We start from the raw sequence: 22,266 nt of genomic DNA on the forward strand, positions 1-22,266 counted from the left end.
AACCGAGGAGAGAAGAAGAAGACTTGCTGGTGGAAACGATGGCGAAGACAGTGTGTAGGAGATTTCAGATATAATCTTGCAGTGATTATTATTTGATAATAGATTCCTTTTCTTTAACCTTTTATTGTTGTTGTGTGCGGAAAGAGCTGTGTCTCTCTCTCAATCTCACTCTGACGAGAGAGAGAGTGTGAGGAGTGAGTGTGTGTTTCGACACGGCGGGAAACAGAATAATTTGGGCAATAACCCTCTCCCTCCAAATCAAACACACACAACACACCACTTTCTAATTCTCTCTCTTTTCTCATTCTATCGCCAAAACCCTAGCCAAGCTCCTTCTTTCCATTTCCATATCCTTCCACATGGCAGCGGCGTTCCAGGAAGGAGGAGGTGCCGACGACGATGCCACCATCGACGTCCACACAACGCGTGGCACGCCCATCCGCTACCTTCCCCTCGACCACCTCTACTCTGCCACGTCGCCCTGCCGCGTCACGGCCAGCGGCTCCTCCAACGTCATGTCCAAGAAGGTCAAGGCTCGAAAACTCACTACTCTCGCCGCGCATCATCATTTCACAAACCACGACCACAAGAAAACCATGTCGTCCTCATCCTCCTCCTCCCACCCTCCTTCTTCCAAGCCTCCCTTGCTCTTCGTCTACTCGCGCCGCCGCAAGAGGCATTCCCCTTCCACGGCGCTGTGCAAAACCGAGGGCAAGGTGAATGCGGACGAGAATGAGGATGAGACAAGGTTGTTGAAGAAGAGGAAAATTGGGAGCACTGAGTTGGAGAGGTTGGGTGTGGATTTGAACACTGCGATTGGGGATGCTGACGGACCTCGATTGAGGGAATGCCGAAACCAATTTGGGAATTCTGGTGCTGCTGGGAATGTTAAGTGTGGTTCCTTGGAGAATTTGCCGAAAATTTCGCCCGATTCTCGCCCTGTGAAAAAATGGGTCGGGTAATTTACTTCTTCTTACTCTCTGTTGGGCGCATTGCGAGATAAAATGTTGTTCTTGTGGAAATTGGGTGTTCTTGGATCTGCTCTGGAGTTTTTTGGGTTTTAAGTAAAAATAAAGTATTGCTGTTTGGACTTAAGAAATACAATCTCGGTGGATTTGAGCTTTTGCTTGAATTTCAGCTTCTGGTGTTGTTGTTGGGAGTGGAAATATTAATTGAGTAAATGTTCCTCGGGGGTCTGCTTAGGAATTCTGTTAGTTGAGATGGTATTTCTGGTTTAGACCTTGGTCCAAATAGATGTTCCGGGAATTTGAGCTTTTACTTGAGTTTCTGTTTCGTGTTTTGTTGTGAGTAGGAAAATCTTAATCGTTAGATCTCGCTTGCGGGAAAGAAACATTCTGGTTTTTTTTTTTTTTGCTTTATTATTTATTTTCAAATGCAGTGCTTGTTTGTACGGAAGGAATTAGAGTTTCATAAGGTTGTGATTTAGTTAGTATGTAGGGGGGAAGTGGAATGCTTAGTTCTGTGGTGGATAGGTTGTGATGTTTTTGTTTTTGTGGGTTTGTGATTATGGTAGAAGGAAGCTTTACATGATTGTTAATTGCGTTTGCTGCAGGTTGAGTTTTGATAATGCTGATCCCGAGGTGTTTGTTGGATTAAGATGCAAGGTTATGTTTTGTAACCTTTACATTGCATGTTCATTCCATTGAGTTTTTTCATGTAATTACGGTTTTTTGATGTTGTACCTTGTTTTCTGCAGGTTTTTTGGCCCATGGATTTGAAAGCGTACACTGGCTATGTCAGAGGTTATGACAAGGAAACTAAGATACATCATGTATGGCCCTTAATTATCTAAATTATTACTTGAATGATATGGATAGCTTTGAGTGAAAAATTTGGTGCATCTTTGATCTATGTATTTGACATCATTGGAGTTGTTTGAAATTTCATCCTTTCATTAATAATTATGTGCAGGTCAAGTATGATGATGGAGACGAGGAAAATTTGATTCTTTCAAATGAAAATATTAGATTCCATGTTTCCCGTGATGAGGTGAAACATTTAAAATTGAATCTTGCCAAAGTTCGTGACAACAATGTCTCTGATTATGATGTTGAAGAGATGCTTGCAATGGCTGCAAGTTTGGATGATTGTCAAGACTTTGAGCCTGGGGATATCATATGGGCTAAGCTAACAGGTCTGTGCTCAATCTTGTTTTGTTCTGTTTGCATGGCTTTGTGTGGAAAATTTTATTTAAATTGACGTCCTATCTTTTAGAATTTTAGTGCATCACTTTAAAAAATTATTATTGTTGCTGCGTTGATTTGGTATTTGTACTTAAATGTGATATGGTAAATCATTAATTTGTATCTGGTATCATACTGAAGTAGATAGGTATTCAATCTATCCCATGGTTCTCTGATTCAAGCAGTAAAATTGAGCTTAATATGGTAAATTATTAACTTGTTTCTGGCATCATACTGAAGGAGGCTGATATGCTGTCTATCCTCCTCCACGTGAAAACAAAGCTCAAATTAAAACAAAACTCACGTTATAGAAGAAAGCAGAATATAAGAAATTTTAATCTTATCAGTGTTTTACATCCTTCTTCTAAACACTATTTTCAAGAGATCAAACTATGTCTACTTCAATTTACCATATTTCTTTATTATTGGCATTTCTAGTCACTATTAGGTCTTGTTAATTTTTTAACATATATGCTTGTGTCTTTTTATTATTTTGTTGCAGGCCATGCAATGTGGCCAGCTGTTGTTTTGGAGGAATCACTTGCTAGCAACTGTAAAGGTTTAAAGACGAGTTTGGGAGGAAGATCAGTTCCTGTCCAATTTTTTGGCACCCATGACTTTGCAAGGTTTGATATTCTGTGAAAATTAAGGATAATATGGTTTTCAATGTTTACTGGGAGACTTTTATTTCTATACTGTGTGATTTTTCCTCCTTTTAAGATGTGTATCTCTGTTGTATATTCTTCCTGTTCTCTAGGGTTAGACTGCAACAGGTGAAATCATTTCTCAGTGGACTTCTTACCGATCTACACTCAAAATGCAAGAAACATAGTTTTATTGAAGGTTTAGAAGAGGCAAAAAGGTAATGTTAATCTTGCCTTTTCTTTTTTCTTTATCTGTTATCATATTTGTTAAATAGAACATCAAAAGTTGTGAACCATAAAATGATTTTCCCTTTTTATTAGGCAAAATTAATGTTTTGCTGTTTCAGCTTATTATAATTTATCTAATGTGATTGAGTGTTTACTATATTTGCATTGAGGAATATGAAGATTTCATATTAAACTGATGAAGCAAGTTTGATAAACTTATTTTTATTTTGAAATCACCTTACAATGATTTGAAGTTTTCAGTTTTTTTCTTCTTGATATGCGATCTTAAATTCCTTGAAGTTCACTATATTATGTGTGTTCTTTAGTTGGTGAATAAGGAATTGTGCTCATACATAATTTGCTAATTAAAATTAACGAGCTAAGCCTTTATTCTGCGTAATGTATTTTCTAATCTCTCTAGGCATTGGTACTTGAAGTTGAACATGGTTGCTCAAATTTGTTGGTTTTGCAATTATTTTTCTCAAACAGATATTTAAGTGAACAGAAGCTTCCTTTGGAAATGCTAGAGTTGCAGAAAAGATGTGCAGCAGATAATTGTAACAATGTAAGTAGAGAGGAAGGAGGATGTACAGATTCAGGCGATGATTGTTTACAAGGCGAGAGGACTTTATTGGCTAAGGAAACTGTTGAAAATTTTCCTTACGAATTAGGAGACCTCCAAATTCTAAGCCTTGGTAACTTTTCTTGATTACCATTGTTTAAATATTTATATTTTCCCAAGAGTTTCTCCATGTCAAACGCTTTTTACCTGATTGAATCCTTATTTTATTAATCGTGCAATATAGTCATGTTTCCAATTTTCCTTAGTGATTTCCAAGACAACCATAAAAAACACAACCTTTTACTGTTTGCTCTCTTCAACTCGGTAATCTTCCTTTCATAGGATAAATTATTGATTTGGAAGTACTTCCTTGGATACATAAATAGCTTGGTTATTTTAGTTAGTACTGGATAGAAAAAAAATGATTACGAGGACTTGACTTTTTTTCTTTACATATTAGATAGAAGAGGCAACATTTCAAGAATGCTGTGATTCTTGTCGTTATCATTTTGCATGTATAAAGTAACTAGTTGCTTGAAACAGCTATGATCTGAATGCAAATAGTAAATAAAGTCCTAATTCTTTTTTCATAACTTGTTTTGGGTATAGACACACTTAGATTCAAATATTATACTCCAATCAAATACACTACCCAAAACTCTTCACTGTATAATGAAAAACAACCTGATAGTATGTCAAAACTTGCAGAGGACCCTCTGCTAAAAGTGCTAACACAGATACGAGGAGACTCTTGAACCAGCTGCAAGGATTTTTTTTTTAAAAAGGTTAAGATCAATTAGTTGCTTATAAACAAAAATATTATTTTAATGTGAGTTCCACATACGAGTTGCTTATAAAGTGTTGAGAGTTTCTTACGTAAGCAACTTTCTTCTATTTCTAAGCAACTCTTTTAAATTTAAGCAATTCGTGTATAGAACCCACACTAAAATAAAATGCTTTTATTCGTGAGGAACTACTGTAAGCAGCTTCCATTGGAGATATGCTCTAAGTACCCTTTTCCAAACAAAAGGCTTGATCTTTGAGAACTCTTTTGTACCTGGATATAATTTGATTAGTTGATATGCATCATAATCTAACAATCAATCTTGTGATGCCATGTATTTAAAATCTTTTCATTTGTTTTCGATAGTGAGATGTTTTAGCTACTCCAATTGTGTGGCATCTTCTTGCTTATTGGCAGTGTCCAGACTTTTATGCTGACATTGGATCAAATTTATATTCTTTAATATTGTTATATTCAAGGGTGAACAAGTTGTACTGTTCAGTGTGCTGAACAAAATTTACCTTGGTCTCTAATAATGCAATGACTGATAGATGATCTCTGGATTTACTGCATGCATATTTTTTAATTTTATATAGGCAAAGAGGGTGGCTTCTCTTTTGTGCTCTTCCCTTTTACTTCTAGATTATTGGCATTTTGGCAGTTGCCGAATGGTCAGTGCAACCAAAGGGATGTTAAGAACTTCTTTGTTTTTATTCAGGAAAAATAGTTGAAGATTCTGCATTCAGAGATGGAAGGTTTATCTGGCCTGAAGGGTACACAGCAGTGAGGAAGTTTGCTTCAGTTACTGGTGAAACATTTATTATTGCTGTTGTTTGGGATGTTGAATTATCATATTCTTTTGGTTGTTATTTTAAAAGTTCAGTCAAACATGTCATATTCTTCATATTTAGTATCTTAATTCTTGTAGTTCTGATTTTATAGTTTTTTTACCTTCCATGATCTGCTTTTTTTGTTGTTTAGGCCCAGAAGTTTTTGCTTCTTATAAGATGGAGGTGTTGAGAGATCCAGAGTCCAAAGTTCGTCCTCTATTTAGAGTGACAGTTGATGGCGGCGAGCAGGTTGGTTTTTAGTATAAGAGTTGATTTGTTTTTGCTTTATAAGAAATTATTTTCTAGTGTAGACATTTGTTTCTCTGATAGTTTGATTGTAAATCATGTAATGTTTATAATTCTATATTAATTTTATGGGATATATATCCCCTTTAAATATATTGATTTCACCATCTCTGACATACGCCAGCCCTTTTCCTTTTAAAATTTTTGTTATTTTTTGTTTCTGACGACAGAAATTAAGATCTATGGTGGCATGCTGTTTGCCTGCTTAATAGCAGGATTTATATGTTTATTTGTTAGTTGTTAAATTACTTAACAAACTTCCCCTACTTGTTGACCTAGTTTCTCCTTGTCTTGCAAAAGATACTAAGATACTATATGATGATTTCTAATGCCAATGTCTTGTGTTAATCATGTTATGATGAATGCTTTCTCCAGTTCAACGGTAATACTCCATCTGTTTGTTGGAACGAGATATTCAAAAAGATAAAAGAAATGGAAAAGAATGCTTCTGAAGGCAGTCTTGCTGAAGGTGGGGTAGAAAGGGGCTACGCATCTGGGTCTGATATGTTTGGTTTCTCCAATCCTAAGGTGCTTAAACTTATACAGGTATGTTCTTTAATTATAAGTTAGTTCTTTTATTTTTGATCTGGAGCCTAAAGTCAATAATTTGGAAACTAATAGAATTATCCTGAAAATATTATAATTTATTGCACGTAAGACATAGTAAGCTGTAAAGTGTTTTGTTTTTGATATAGCTGAACGGTGTTATCAATTCATATAGTAGGATAGAACATGGTTGTTGCTGTACCAAGTTGTCACTTTTGCATGCATTGAACGATTTAGTCATGTGCTTCTCTTCTCTCTAAGGTTCTTTTTTATTGGCTGCATATGATTATTGCTTAGTTTCATCTCTCTCATTATACTATATTCAAGTTCTTGAGCCAACCAAGCGTTTTTGCTGGAGTACATATACTTTTCAAGTTGTGTACCTGATGCTTTCTTTTCACTGAAAGAAGTGTTGATATTTTCAGGGATTGTCTAAATCCAAAATCTCTTCAAGGAATTCATCTGGCAAGTTAGGTTCCCAAAGACATAATAACTTGCCTCTTGGTTATAGACAAGTTCATATTAACTGGTTTGACCTCGATAAGTGCAACGTGTGCCACATGGATGAGGTAGAGTTTCATTTTTCTTTTCAATTCTCTAGAGCTCCTGCCTGTTGTTTTAGACACTTGAATGCTCTTTTAGTTGCAATTTTTGTCTCTTGTTTCTCCCTTCTCCTGTGGTTTTAATCCATTCTAAGGAAATAGAAATGTTATTCCCTTGCAATGTGTGCCACATGGACGAGGTAGGGTTTTTGTTTTCCTCTTCTTCGATCCTTTAGAGCTCCTGCTTGTGTTTTTTATGATTGCATGCTCTTTTGTTCAATTTGTATTTCTCCTTTCTCCAAGATATAAATTCATTCTGACAAAGTAGAAATGTTATGACCTATGCTGTTTGTTTGCGTATAATTTTACCTCTTTACCTCATGTTTTGCTTGCTAAATGGGAGTTATTTATCTTGTAGGAGTATGAGAACAACCTGTTTCTGCAGTGTGACAAATGCAGAATGATGGTATGGCTCTGTAACTTTTTTATTCAAGGCCCTTCATTGTGGTACCGCTGTATGTATCATTAGAACTGTACTACTCCATCCATTTATTGTTTTTGAACCAAAAGTTATGATGTTCATTTAGGTCCATGCTAGATGTTATGGAGAACTAGAACCTGTTAATGGGGTGCTATGGTTATGCAACTTATGTCGTTCAGGAGCTCCGCCTCCACCTTGCTGCTTATGTCCACTCATAGGTATGCTGGAATCTTTTAATATATCACTGAATTATAAGTAGAACTGTATGTCTTTGGCATCTAATGGAGTTTGTTCTAGGTGGTGCAATGAAGCCTACTACAGATGGCCGGTGGGCTCATTTGGCTTGTGCCATGTGGATACCTGGTTTGTTTGTGTATGAATTTATTTACTCTTTTTTACTCCTTAATTTGGATATGATTTCTAAGTGTTGACATTTTTACCAGAAACTTGTTTAGCTGATGTCAAGAGAATGGAGCCTATTGATGGTTTGAGTAGAATCAGTAAGGTAGGTTTTCATTTCTAACTATTCTATTTTCTTTTGTTTAGCTTTTGTCTTGAAGTTTTTGGCTACAAACATCTTAGTTTTTCTTTTTTACCAAATTGCTCGTGTCAATGATTTTATCATTGAGTGTTATAACTACAAACTGCATTTCTATTTGCTTTCCTTTTAATTCTGTATCTGAACAGGACCGCTGGAAGTTGCTATGCAGCATATGTGGTGTATCTTATGGTGCCTGCATCCAAGTAAGTCGTCTAATTTTTAAATTAAAGAGTAGCTTAAGCTAGAATTTTCTTGGTCAATAGGTAGGATACTCTTGATAGCAAGATTAGCAAATCTGTTTCCAATCCACATCAAATGATCAACTAGCACCCTTATACCTAAAGTGACAATGCACCCTTATTATACCTAAAGTGACAATAAAAGCATGTATGAGTTTCAGTGTTAATTTTTGAAATTGTGTTGGGGAGTGTAATAGGTTTGAGGTCTAGTAGCTACTCCGAATATATAAAATGACTACAGTGAGCCAATTTATAAGTGAGAATTGCAAACCTCACCTTAACATGTCCGGCTTATAAGTCAACTTCTTAACACACATCAAATGATCAATCAACACCCTTAAGTGACAATAAAAGCATGTATGAATTTCAGTGTTAATTTTTGAAATTATTGTTTTGGGGAGTATAATAAGTTTGAGCTCTAGTAGCTACTACTACAAATATATAAAAATGGCCAAGATTACAAGTACAATTATTCTTGAACATCAATTATAGGGGTCAATATTAGCTTGTCTTACTCTCACTTGATGCCACTCTACGTGTCTTTATGCATGTATGTTCAGCTTCTTAACTAGCATTTGTTACAGTAAGAGATTTCTGTTTTGTTTTTTAAATTTTGATTGCATTTTTTTCCAATATTAATTCTGCAGTGTTCAAATAGTTCTTGTCGAGTAGCATATCACCCACTCTGTGCACGTGCTGCTGGTCTCTGTGTTGAGGTATTTATCTCCCAACTTGACACATTTATTATTCAAAAATATGTCATTGCCCATTTATTTATTTTTACTCTTTTATTTATAGCTTGAAAATGAGGATAGGCTCTATCTGCTTTCTGTTGACGATGATGAAGATCAGTGCATACGCTTACTCTCTTTCTGCAAGAAACATAGGCAACCGTCCAATGAACATTCTGTTGCTGATGATCGTATAGTTCGAGTATCTGGTCTATGTTCAGACTATGAACCACCGCCCAATCCATCTGGTTGTGCTCGAAGTGGTATGACTTTTGACACTTGTTTTACTAAAACAAATTATCTCTTTCATATTATTTGCTAGCTTAACCTCTAGCAAGCAAGAGAAAAAAAAATAGAAATTATGTTTAGTGATCTTTAATTAATTAGCTGTTGCCTTGTTGCCTTGTTACTTTGTTTATTTTATACAAATACTTGTTCATGATTATCATTTTGGAGTATACAATCTTTAGCTAAGTTCCACTTATTTTTCCAATTTAACTTAAACTGTGGTGATTAGCATATCACATACTTGGATTCATACTGGACTATTGGCAGGCATACTCAAATCACGTTGCTTGAAATTGGTTTTCTTTTGATTTAATTGGGTCTACAATTGACTGTTTGTTAAATAGTTTTTGGATCCATCTGGAAAGGGAAATAGTTGTGTGCTAGGGCAGCGTGGCAGAGTAGCCAAGCTGATGTGTAAAATGCCCTAGGGCAGTGTAATTTTTAAAGATCAATTCCAAGTCACCCATTTATTGAGTTTGGCAAAATCAGCTGATGAATACATGCAATCTCAAAACCAATCATTTCTCAATTTATAGAACGGGTTGTTTTTGCTACTGTACAAGTAAATACTATTGCATCTCTTGCTAAAGTTCTTAGTTGTCGAGCTTGTTATACTCTGTTTTTGGGTTGGTTTAGATTTGAATTATATCTTTTGGTTAAGGATGTTTTTGCATTAATTATTCTGATGCTTGGCTAGAGGCCAATAAGATACTTATATAAGGTTAACGTAATTGCATTGTTTCCATTGCACCCAAATGATTCCATATCATTTAAGAATTGAGGCTAAGGGTGATTTTGTAAATATTCTTCTTTTAAGCACAAAGTTTGTGAGGTTCAAAACTAATGTCATAGTGGATAATACCTTGGATGCAATAATCTCAACAATGCTAGTGGATTAGAGTTTGGAACATTGACCCTAAGAGAAGGGCCTAAGTTACACAGAGGCTGAAAAACCCTCTAGCCCATTATTTTTGATTTGGAGGATGTGCTTATGATATGTCAAAACAATTTCACATCTCCTAAGAATCAGGATTAAGTATAGTTTCAAAATGCTCGCCACCTGTAATCTATCTAGTAATCTTTTTGGTACAAAAATGTGTTTGAGCCACTGAAAACATCAAAGTGATAATGTCTTGGATTGGGTTATGGGTATGCATAATGAGTCACCTTTTCCACTTGATGGGTATCACGTTTTAGCTCTGTTACAATATTTTAAAGATAATTTTATTAAATAATGTTTGTCTTTATTCTTGGCAGAACCATATGATTACTTTGGCAGGAGAGGTCGAAAGGAACCTGAAGCACTTGCAGCTGCATCATTGAAACGGTTGTTCGTGGAGAATCAGCCTTACTTAGTAGGTGGATACTGCCAGCATGGATCATTAAATGACCCAGAGCCTTCTGGCAGAGGAGTCTGCTCCAAATTTTTTTGTAGCCAACAAAGGCTAAGAACATCTCTGATGGACACATCTAACAACATACTTTCTATCTCTGAAAAATATGAGTACATGAGGGAAACCTTTCGGAAGCGGCTTGCATTTGGTAGGAATAGTTCTGTCAATATATATATTTTTGAAAATAGTCGGGGAAAGGGGAATTGTCTACTCTTTTGCATAGTTCACTATATCTTATCAGGGTTGTGGTTTGAGATTTAACTATGGAGTGACCCTGACTTACATTAAATTGAATGTTTGATTTTTTCAAGGGAAATCAAGAATTCATGGATTTGGCATCTTTGCAAAGCATCCACATAAAGGTGGAGACATGGTAAGGGGAATATTTTCCATTTGCATTATCTATTGTTATAGCATTTATACATTTAAGGGTTTACATCTTGACTTTATTTATTCAGGTGATTGAATACACTGGTGAACTTGTTAGACCACCAATAGCTGACCGGAGAGAACACTTTATATACAATTCATTGGTCGTAAGTATTCTGAATTATCGAATGAGCTTGTATGGCAGGGAACACAATTTTAGTACATCAATTTCAAGCACTTTATATGCAAAATATTAATAGCTTATATTAATATTAATTTCAAGCTAATAAAGCTTCTGATGAAAGGGAACATAATTCTGATAGCTCTAAAATCTTCAACTAAAATAGACAGTGGATCTTAGAACTTTTGATTGTCAACATGAGCAAGAATGTTTCAACTATGGCACCTTCTGCTACAAACAATATAGTATCAGTCTGCACCTTCTGGATTGTTATGTAGGTTCTTATAAAGGATGTAGTAAGCCGTGCTTCTTTCCCTTATGCAGGGTGCTGGAACATATATGTTTCGGATTGACGATGAACGAGTCATTGATGCTACTAGAGCAGGAAGCATTGCTCATTTAATAAACCATTCTTGTGCAGTATGTTCTTTCTAATTTAATTTGATATTTTTCATGATTTCATGTGTTGCTTGTTAATCATTGCCATTCTAATACGCGTTCTTATTTTGATGTATGAAATTCGCTTAATGTACCCTTTTTATCTTACTATTTGATGACTGGAGCCTGCAGGAGTTTCTAATTTTTAGGATGGGGTTTGTATGCTTGAGATACTTAAGATATGCGTATTTTTTGACATATTTGTAGCATTGTTAAATGACTTTTGATAATGTGGTTTGCATTGATTGTGGAACAGTTTGATAAGATCTTCAAAGGCTTTAACCTACATAGTTTCTCTTTTACATGAAAGTATATTGTTGCTTTGGTTAATACTGGTATATGCTAGTTTACAACCACCGTTCTACTGTTGGCCATAGTAGTTAATTGTGTGTTATAAAACCGTATTCTCAGTTTTCATGCCACCAAATGGTGTTATTTGGTGCTGTTTTGTGGGGACAATATTGGCATCTTGTCTCCATTTCTGGAACCTACTCCAAACTTGCTTGCATTGACCATTCAGCAAGAAACTGCAGCCCAACTCACTGATGAGGATCCAATTTTCTCTCTCTAGATTTCTGACACCAGACATTACTTTCCAGCTATTCCCTCTCAAGATTTCATTGTTGTGGTTGACCCCTGACTTTTACAATGTTTTTTTACCCTCTGTTCTTTATCCTCTCAGTATGAGAATGTTTGTTTTTGGTTCTGTGCTCTCCTGTTTTTCTGAGCTCCACCCTTTATTTTTTTTATTCTAATTGGGTATGATCTTCGCAAGCATCAGATTTAATGGCTTCATCCATCCTTTATGAATATCTTTACTTTTATGTTTTTTTCTCAGCATATATACACGTGTAGTGTAAATGATGTAATGTGTACTTTGACTTAAAAATACCATTGATCTTGCTACCTGATGTATAGCTGCTTTGCGCCACTATATGGAATTGACTACTATGCTGTTGACATTAGTTTGGAAATACTGCGTTTCAACTTGCTTATTTACTGAAGAAGTCATGCAGCTTTATTTTAATTGCTTACCTGTATAAATTTTGTTTGTATGCAGCCAAATTGCTATTCAAGAGTAATAAGTGTTAATGGCGACGAGCATATTATAATATTTGCAAAGAGGGACATAAAACAGTGGGAAGAGCTTACATATGATTATAGGTTTCCCTCTTCTCTAACTGAGTACTTTTTCGGCACACAAAAAAATAATACAAAACTTGTTCTTTTGTTGGGATTAGTTGTGGGTACCACTACATTTGGCAAATATTGTGCTGACTTTCTTTTATTCATTTGACAGATTTTTCTCAATTGATGAACGGCTTGCTTGTTATTGTGGCTTCCCAAAGTGCCGAGGTATAGTAAACGATACGGAAGCAGAAGAGCGAGCTGCTACCCTTTATGCACCACGAAGGGAATTGATAGATTGGAGAGGAGAATGAGGTATGATAGTGATATTTCTTGTCTTTGAAGTTGTCAATATTGAATTTCAAAGTTAATAGCTGTAATTTATCTGGTTGGTAGTTCCGCGTGACTCTTGTAACCCTCTGATGATTCTACAACGACCATTTAGCAGTTTTTTTACTTATCATTTTTATTTTTGGTTCATCTTTTTACGTTTTTAAATTCGCTCTTCTCGTTATCAGTTTGTTTTTTTATTTATTTAATTCACTTCTCTCTTGTAATCATTTTAAACTCTCACCGATCTTTCTTGTGTTTTTGTCTCTACTATTTTTGTTTTTCCTTTTTTTTATCCTAGTTTAGGTCTGAATTATTTTTTTTTCTCTGGCAGAGGTTTCTCTGAATTAGAACATTTCATTTTTGTTTCAACCTCACATTTCATTGAATCTGGTAATTAGATCTGTTTTATTTTTGAATTAACTATTTGCTTCTTTTGCTATTTATTTTTCTCCTTTATTGATTTTATTTTATTTTTGCAGATTTTTAACTCTTATATTATGTAAGTTCCTTCTGAAGATGAATTGTTTGTCCAACCTCTGTCATGGATTCTACCATTTCCTTGAAAGGACAGTGTTGTACATAGCACATCTGATTTTTCCCATTGTTTCATCATAACCCCGACTGAGCCCACTGAGGGGAGGTTTCCATTGGAGTTCTGGTTATAATGATTGGAAAGATGTACCAGACTTTTTACAAATGTTTCATTTGAAATTCATTGCCACAATTACGGCTGTTTAACTTCAACCAACTTGCTGAGATATTGTAACTTGTCATTGGATAGGTACAGTTGTAATTACATCAAACCTTCATAAAAATGAAAAGAAATTGAGATTTCAAATGGAAGTACTTGCTGAATGTGTCGTTGCCTCGGGAATTTAGGTATGACAAAATCTGTATATATAATTAGTTTGAGTAGTCATCATAGAAATTAGTATTATGCAAACTAAATACAAAATCAAAATTTGTATTTATACGAAGCTCAATACATAATTAGGCAATAAACTGGGATTAAATAATACTGAAGTGCTTAATATATGTTGTTTATTTACTATTTTTGTCTGTTTTGAGATTAAAGAATTATATTAAACCTTTTTAGTCTTAAAAGTAGAATAATGGTTCATATTAGAAATTTCTGAAGTTGGAATTTCTTGGTTGACCTTGAGTTTTATAAAATAAGCTGAATACATATACATTTTTGGCTTATACTACATGTATTCATGTGCTTTTAGAAATTGTTTATTATAAATGAGACCTGAACTTTAATTGGTGATTGTTAGGTTATATACAAGGCTAATTCACTAATCGTCTTGATAATTCTTTTTTTATTTGGTAATGTTAAACTCAGTTTCTATTGATGCTGTGATGGCATTTTACACCATCTAGATTTGTTAATTGAAGAGTGGAAGATTGATTCAGTAGATCTTGTTCATTTGCACTTAGGTGCTTGAAAGTTCAAGATCGATTTATAAAAAAAAATGCTTCAATAGAGGTATGTATTCCTGGAATTGATCTTGATTTGAGAAATTTTAAATTCTAAAGGAGTGGTGGTGACCATTTATGAATTCTTGTAGTCAATACTTTTTGGCAATTAAACTTCTTGTCAACTAACTGATTTAGTTGCGATATAAGTTGGAATTTGATTAAAATTCCTAGCATTTTTTTATTGTACTAGATATTTGTTATTTTCCTTGTGGTAATGTCTTCTATACCTATTATTTCTTGTCCCCTATGAGAGGAACTCTATCATATGTCTATCATAAACTTTTCCACAAATACTTACAAATAGTAAAATTAGAAGGAAAATAAAGTGAAATTTTATATAAACTTAAATTAACGTAATGCTTAAATATATAAAGTCTGTTTGCATAAACTTTTTTAAAGTACTTTTGAAAAAATAATAAAAAGAAAATATCATAATTAAAATAAATTTATGCATAAACTTAAGATTAGATATTGGATAAACTAATATAGAAAATTTTACAAAATTAGTTTACTGACAGATCTATTTTATTTTATTTTTAGATTTTCTTCTAAAGAGTGTTTTTCGAAAAGTTTATTCAAACAAATTCAATTACTTACAGAGGTTTCCTATATTAAGTTTTATGCAAATTTTTATTTTTTTCTTTACAGATATTTGTGGATAGATTTATTGAAATCTTCCCACAACTATTGTTTAATATATGAAAATATTTTCAAATTTGTTATTTGTTTTAAGCACCTTATAATCTATAAGTAGTTCCAAGTCTTCATTGTTCATTATCTACTATGTACTGTTCTATGGTGTTGTTTGACATTTTTGCTATGACAAGGTGATAACGGGTTCCTAATTTTCATTGTACTTTTTTTTTTATATCAGTCTCATGACAGCTATGTTTTCTCTCTTTTCTTTAGTGAGCCTTAAGTTAACACAAATACACAAGTCCCTTTCCAAAGTTCAGTGAACATAAATTCAAGTTGATTACTAATATATCTCCTAATAAGAATTTCTGTCACAGAATGACTAACTTTTTATGCATTAGTTCTTTCACGAAAGACCCTTGCAGATGTATAAAGATTGACTTGATTATCACCACAAATAAGTTCAGTGTGCCAATTATTTCCAAACTGAAGTTTTTTCTCTAAGACTGATAATTTTGCATGCAACTGTTGTATGACATAGTATTTGGTTTTGGTGCTAAATCTTGTCACTCCGCACTATTTTGTACTTCATAATATTAAGTTCCCTATAATAGGAGAACAATAAACTTGAGGTGAACCTTCTACCTAATGATAATCTTGCTCAATTATCAACATCAGAAAAATAGATAATTTTTCCATTCACTGTATCAAAGTTAAAATAAACTTAAATGATGTATTAGTAAAGTAAGACGATGATAATTCTTTACTATGAGGTGATAGTCTGACAAATGAGATACGGAGTGATGGTATAAGAAAAAAAGGGAGCAGAATGAGTTATATTTCAAACTTAAGCAAGCATTAAGGTAGCCATTACCAATTTGAACAAAGCATACACAAAGTCAAACTTAACTGCAAATATGAAAGCAATTCAATTGCAGATAATTTCTACTCAGTGAGATAGACATTGAAATGCAAGATGGTGTCCACCCCATCGGTGGTGTGCTGGTCTTCCTTCAGAAGGGTCTCAAGTGAAGCATAACCTTTTGCATTCTCATATTTCCCAGTTCCACTAATCACTGCTATCTCAGATTCTGTTGAAGCTGTCCTATGAATCCCGAAGAGACTTATACTATCCTCTAATCCTTCGTGATGTTGATCGTGTTCGCCACCATGCACCAAAATGGTCAGCAAAATGGTCTGGCTAGTGCCATCCAATGAACTTGCCAAGTAGAATCCTTGTGCCCTTCCAATCACAGCAGAATCTAGCTCATGCCCTTCTGTTAACTGATCATCAATCACTGTCACCGATCCGAACATGAGCTTCTGAATGGTGAACCCTGCAGGGAGGTTACCTGCCGAGACAAATGGCTGGTTGCCGCTGCCAGTGACTGTGTTGCTGGTGCCACTGTTCTTAAACACAGTGGAGGATTGTGTACCACTGAGGCCAACAAGGTTTGGAAGGTTGTTATTGGTGATGATGCCATTGAGCTTGGGGTTGACCAAGGGGATTCCTCCAGTGATTGGGAAGAGGTTGTTGTTGAGTTTGGAGAATGGTAGGCCAGTGACATCAGTGTTTGCTACAATTCCTGCCACCACTCTTGCTGATGGATGTGACCCCCCAAGGATGTCATGCATGAAGAAAGAGAACGATGCCTCTTTTGCCACAGGATTTGGTGTCACAGGTGTTGCATTAGGGATAGCTGGCACGACTTCTGGAGTAGGAATTGCCACAGGAGGAATGTCCTCTGCTGGAGCTTCTGTTTCCGGAACTGGGGGGTCTGCATTGTCATCTTCATCTCCGGAATCTTCTGTAGCAACAGGACTGATGGTGGTGGCTGCAGGTGTTTGGCCACTTGGCAAAGTGGTGGCAGGTCCTACCTGTTATGATGAGTGAATACCATTAATACATTAGATATGAAGAAACCATTATACTTATACTTAAATATACAGAAGATACTTTTGAAATATTTACCTATGAAAAAAAACAAAATAAATAAAAAATTATAATTTCTTAAATCTAAATTAAAAACATACTTTTTTGGATATTAGTAAAAATCAATTAGAAACTATACATATGATTATCATATTCAGAAATGGCTATCTATAATAATTCAATCTCATACCTTTGTTTAAATCATCTATAAAGATTTTTTTTTTCTTTATCATTAAAGGACAATGCCTCCACATTTCTTTTTTTATTCTTATTCATGCTTCTTTAGAGAGATGTAAACTAAATTTAAATTTTATAACATTTTTTAAAATATCTATATAAATTATACAGAAGTACCAGTTTTGAATTAATATCACATTCACTAGTGAAATGAATAAAAGTATTTAGATTCATTGCCTACCAGTGGTGTGGTTGTGGCTGCAGGTTTTTGGTTAATCGGCAAAGTGGTGGCAGGACCTGCCTGTGGTGAAGTGGTGACTGGACCTGTTATGAAGGAAGGATTGGCAGTTCCAGATGCTGCCAAGTTACCTATGGCTTGGGGTTGGGGTTCTACTTCATCAAGGATCCTTGCAGAGTTGGCAATAAGAAAGGTTGTGGTTAGAAACAAAAGGCAGAGGGTGCTCTGCCAAGTGTTACCATTGTGTTCAACATTGGCCATTTTACTCTCAAAAAACTTGTACTGGTGGGGGATCTGTTTCACTATGATTTGAGAGGAAGATTTGTTATTGATGAAAATGATTCGGGGTGTTATATATACACACATGTACAAGAAGAGGGTATGTATTTAATCTTAAAGTGGAACAGATAGAATATAATGTGGAAAGAAAAAACTATTATGGAGTGGTTGAATATTGGTCTGTAATGGGATGTTTTAGTTAAAACAACTCCTCATCAATTAGTATAGGTATATGTTGCTAACAAAACTACATGACTAAAATGATGATAGTTTAAAGTTAAATATACAAAATTTATATTTGGAGGGGTGACAACCTTGCGTCTATTTTTAATGATCAAGATTTCAGTATCTGTTTTTGTTTTGAAACATACCATTAGGACGGGATATATCATTATATTCAACTTTGATTCATGAATTGAGAAAAAATGATATTGATTAATGCAGTTTTCGTCTGTAAAAAAAAAAAGTGGGAAGGAACATAAGGAATATTGCAAGTCAACAAGTATTCCTCTGAAATAAAAAGAAAAGTTGTAAAAGAAAATGTAATTTGATTTTTTAATAAGATATATAGTTGATTTCTATGTTTTATTTGTTATGATCATCATTAACTCTATTATAATATAATAATACCTTATTAATATATTACAATAATATATATAATAGACGAGAATATATAAACTACTTATAATGTTATATAAAATAAGATAATTATTACTAAAAATATATTAGAGTAAATTTTATACTATTTTGTTTGGTTTATGTATCATCTATTAAATATAAAATAAAAAAAATGTTTTGTAATGTGTTAATTGTTTTCCTTGTGTTATATCGTATGTATATCAAAGATATCTTAAAGTTGATACTAAAATTGATTTTAAATTGGTCTTACAGTACAGAAATTTTGTATATATAGATTAAGAACAAATATGCTTCATTGCAATCCCTACCAAAGGTGTGATAAGGGGATCTATGTCTGTGCCAGCAATTCCGCAATTTTTCTTTAGCACCAAAGAAGCAATTGCTAGTGTTGCCTAGTTTTCACTTTCCCATACAAATGCAATTTCAAAGTCCAACGTACTTAACTTTTAAAACAAAAAGGTTGTAATGTGCAGTAATCGTTTCCTACTTCACCAATTGGTGCATGAAAGAGATGTTTCTGAAAAAAAAAACACTACATTTTATGGTACTATTATTCAATTACCTTTTGCACAATTAGAAGTAGAGACCCTTAATAATTAGCAATGATAATTTTTGTCACATCATCATTAATGCACGCCACTTCCATACTCAGCCATTAAAACCCACTCACCAATCTAATACACCACTCTGATCTGCACTGGAAAACGCACCACGTCACACGCTCAGGGCTTTAAAAGCGCACCAAACACTGCATGCACGCACGCCATGTGTCACGAGAGAAGTTTCCAATTCAGAAGTGGGAGTGCAGGTGTCAGCAGAGGAGATGCTCGTCCGTGGGGCGTGGAAATTAACAAAACTTTGGTTTTTCGAAAATCTCTCTCACCTGCACGCACTCATCTTCTACCTCTGAACTCACCCCTTCATTTCTCTCCAACTTCTCTCTAAAACCTCCCAACTTCTCTCTACTATAACTCACCAAGCTTTTCTCCGATCACGTTTCAGCACCGTAGGAACGTTCGCTGAACCGAGAGCTACACATTGGACCAAACAGTTTCAAGAACTGAAATTGGTAAGTTCTCCTTCAGTAGCTCGTCCTTAGGTTTTCTGGAAACCAGGTTGTTGGCTGCATGCAAATGTGTAATCTAAAGGATTCATTTTTCTGTGGTTAGATTTGTTTTAAGAAGAGTCAAGAGGCATTGAGGGTAGAATACCGTTAGCTGGACGAACCAAAAATCTTGTGTTAGAACGTTTCCTTCATCGATCCGGGTAAGGGAAGCTTATATGTTTAATTTATACTTGTATGTTGTATGATCTGGTTTGCATGTATGAAAAGTATGATGAGTGAGCTGTTATGAACGATCACTGTTATGGAATATGATTTTGATTTGGTTGAACTGCATGTTGTTTTGATACGTATGAAAAATGGATTATTACTGTAATGAATGAGTTATTAATGTGATGAATTCCTTAAAGTTTGTAAAGTAATATTGGATGTGAAGTTATAAAGTATGAATCATATGAAAAATGTTAAAGTTAAGATAGTTGAAAAATCTGGATATGATAATTCTCCCTATGATAAATTACGCTCATCACCGTACGGTCTTATACCGTTCGTGTTTCCTGGAAATAACTTAGAATGAAATTCTTTCATTTGGAAAGAATTCTGTTCGAGAACGAGCGTCCCGATTTTAAATGTCTGAGCGTTCAGTTCAGCTCAGCTGTATATAAATACCTTAACTTTAAAATACGTAACGTTTGGTCTTATACCGAACGTTCGTTCTAAATAGCGCTCGGTTTTAAACCAAACGTTCGTCTTAAATAGCGCTCGGTCTTATACCAAGCGTTCGTCCTAAAGAGTGCTCGGTCTTGTACCAAGCGTTCGTCATGATTGGTTTTCGGTCATCTACCTAGCGTTCGTTTTAACGTAGTGTTCGGTCTTAAACCGAACGCTCGTCCTTATCTTTGATTCCTTAACGCAAGTAAATAGCGTTCGTCCAAAATACTTAGTAAATGAATATTGGCGCGTTCGGTCATTGACTGGCAGTCGACCCCTTTTAAACAAAATGTTCTCAATATAGTTAAGTATTTTTCTTAAGGTATCTTCGTCCAAGTTGAGTCAACCTGACCTCTTGGTACTTAAATTATTATGAAAATGGTCTTATTACTCTGGAGTCTTCCTGATTGTTATTGAGTTCTTCTAGATCTGGCTTTTTACGTTCGTCCTTTTAAGAAAGTGGAACATAGAATGAAAATGTTATGAATATGAAATATTAAGACGTGTGAACACTATATTACATGATTATACGATTATGGAATTTGAACGAGCGTTCCAGGGAGGAACGTCTCATATATGTTGGATATTGAATTGGTAAAGTATGACTGTGGTTATTGCTAATGCTGGCTTGGTCCATCCTGATATTCCGTGATACTCATCTTCAAGTAGAGGGAGAGTAGTCTTCAAGTAGAGGGAGAGTAGTCATGTGTGGGAATGGCAGGAGGTTCTATTCCTTAGGGGTACTTTGGATAGAGCTAACCTCGAGTGGCAGCTGTTGAGTGTATCCCAGTTACTACATTACTCGGGTGCAAGGACGCCTGTAGCTACACGGTTCATACAGTCCGGACGCTCGTCATATATATATATATATATATATATATATATATATATATATATATATATATATATATATATATATATATATATATATATATATATATATATATATATATATATATATATATATATAGATGCTACATGATGTTATATGTTAAACTATGTGTTTGTGTGGAATGAAATGTTTTATTGTATGTGTTGATGTATAACTTAAACTATATAAGCTTACCCTTTCGTTTTCCTTGTGTTGTCCTGCTGTCTATGTACGTTCGTCCTGTCTTGCAATGATCATCCGTGTGGATGTGAGCAGAAGGCGAGGCCATCCTAGAGGATGTGATCGAAGAAGAAAACTTGGTTGAAGTGGAAGTGAAAGCGGAGCAGTAGGACGTCCGTCTTTCGTTTTGATTAGAGCGCTCGTAGATGTTAGGTTGTAAATGTTAGCTTATTTGGACGTTCGGTTAATTCTTTTGTAAAACCGTTCGTTCTAGTTTACTTTCCTGTTTCTGTGTTACGCTCGTTATTTTTTTGTATCCAAGCCGTTCGGCTTTTGAACCTTGAACTCTGTAAATTGTAAAGACTGCATGTTTTACTGTTAATTGTAATTAATTCTGATCTATGATAATTACTATATTTTGGGATGTTACAGGTGCTATTGATAGTTAGAACACTAGAAAAATATTCATTTCTAGAGATGTTAAATTTCATGAAAACATTTTTCCTTTTAAAGATAATCATATCCCTGCTGAAACTTATAATTTTTTTAATCCTGTCATACTTGTTATTGATCATGTTGATAATTCTGATGAAACTCAAATCATTGATAGTATTGAAGGTGCTTCAAACCTTACATGTTCTGATTCTGTAATGATAATGATCAAAATGTTTCTCCGAGTAACACATATTTGGAGAGTACTGGTATAATCCCAGTAACAATCATTCTGATAATGATCAAACCTTACATTATCGATGTTTTAATGTTACTAAAGGGTTTTCTTCTCTTTATCCTGTACAATAGTTAGAAGACAATATTTGAATCACGAAAAAACAGATAATTAGCATTCCTGATTGTAACTTTTTTCACATATCCTTGTTTTACAGGTTCTGCTTTCTCTCCAATTCTTATTTACATGGCTTTATTTCTCTGTTAAATCTAATTGCTAATTACGCAATGCTAGAGTCTTTACTATACTCAAAGCCACACCACATCAGAAAGACAGTAATGTTAAGAAATAGACCGAAGTCCAATTCAATCCTCCAAAACCAATTTATAAATCGAGATTTTCATCTATTTATATATTATAAATTAGTTTTATCTATTTGATGTAAGATTTTCAATTAATCATAACTTTTTATGTGTGAAATTTATCACTCAATAGTTAATCTTTGTCTTGTTCCTGAACCAGCATTCACAAATATTATCAATCTTTACTGATAAAAATAAATATCTATATGATATATTGGAAAAACTTTGAAGGCGATGTGATTTCATGTATTGGTTTGGA

At 34.5% G+C, this 22,266-nt stretch overlaps 2 protein-coding genes across 3 annotated transcripts; one reads left to right on the forward strand and one right to left on the reverse strand.

Annotated features, from left to right (window-relative positions):
* LOC108329210 (histone-lysine N-methyltransferase ATX2) lies at positions 1–13,612 on the forward strand. 2 transcript variants are annotated; one of them, XR_001832202.2, is made up of 26 exons: positions 1–958; positions 1,574–1,625; positions 1,718–1,792; positions 1,933–2,155; positions 2,707–2,830; positions 2,962–3,066; positions 3,566–3,771; positions 5,141–5,230; positions 5,404–5,501; positions 5,934–6,104; positions 6,530–6,673; positions 7,065–7,112; positions 7,234–7,345; positions 7,425–7,490; positions 7,571–7,632; positions 7,815–7,871; positions 8,555–8,623; positions 8,706–8,901; positions 10,184–10,468; positions 10,632–10,693; positions 10,779–10,856; positions 11,195–11,290; positions 12,369–12,472; positions 12,609–12,751; positions 13,101–13,159; positions 13,249–13,612. XR_001832202.2 is itself a non-coding variant. In XM_017563317.2 (25 exons), exons 1-24 carry the CDS (start codon positions 360–362, stop codon positions 12,748–12,750), a joined length of 3,264 nt encoding a protein of 1,087 aa, XP_017418806.1. In that variant the 5' UTR covers positions 1–359; the 3' UTR covers position 12,751; positions 13,249–13,612. The 2 variants fall into 2 exon arrangements, 1 of the variants encoding a protein (XP_017418806.1); XM_017563317.2 differs by lacking the exon at positions 13,101–13,159.
* Positions 13,613–15,832: 2,220 nt separating this feature from the next.
* Positions 15,833–17,496, reverse strand: LOC108328254 (dirigent protein 24). Its single transcript, XM_017562086.2, has 2 exons — positions 17,239–17,496; positions 15,833–16,765 (listed from the first exon to the last, which is right to left on the reverse strand). The coding sequence occupies exons 1-2, from the start codon at positions 17,494–17,496 to the stop codon at positions 15,833–15,835; spliced, it is 1,191 nt and encodes a 396-aa protein (XP_017417575.2).
* Between the last annotated feature and the right edge of the window lie 4,770 nt (positions 17,497–22,266).

The sequence above is a fragment of the Vigna angularis genome, chromosome 2, assembly GCF_016808095.1.
Source record: "Vigna angularis cultivar LongXiaoDou No.4 chromosome 2, ASM1680809v1, whole genome shotgun sequence".
Taxonomy (NCBI): Eukaryota; Viridiplantae; Streptophyta; class Magnoliopsida; order Fabales; family Fabaceae; genus Vigna; species Vigna angularis.

Excerpts from the sequence above, each read along its gene's own strand:
- LOC108329210 (XM_017563317.2), top strand. The coding sequence starts at position 360 with ATGGCAGCGGCGTTCCAGGAAGGAGGAGGTGCCGACGACGATGCCACC. Across the intron at positions 5,231-5,403 it reads GAAGTTTGCTTCAGTTACTG|GCCCAGAAGTTTTTGCTTCT; the intron begins GTGAAACATTTA and ends TTTGTTGTTTAG. Across the intron at positions 12,473-12,608 it reads GAGCTTACATATGATTATAG|ATTTTTCTCAATTGATGAAC; the intron begins GTTTCCCTCTTC and ends TTCATTTGACAG.
- LOC108328254 (XM_017562086.2), bottom strand. The coding sequence starts at position 17,496 with ATGGCCAATGTTGAACACAATGGTAACACTTGGCAGAGCACCCTCTGC. Across the intron at positions 16,766-17,238 it reads CAGCCACAACCACACCACTG|GTAGGACCTGCCACCACTTT; the intron begins GTAGGCAATGAA and ends TCATCATAACAG.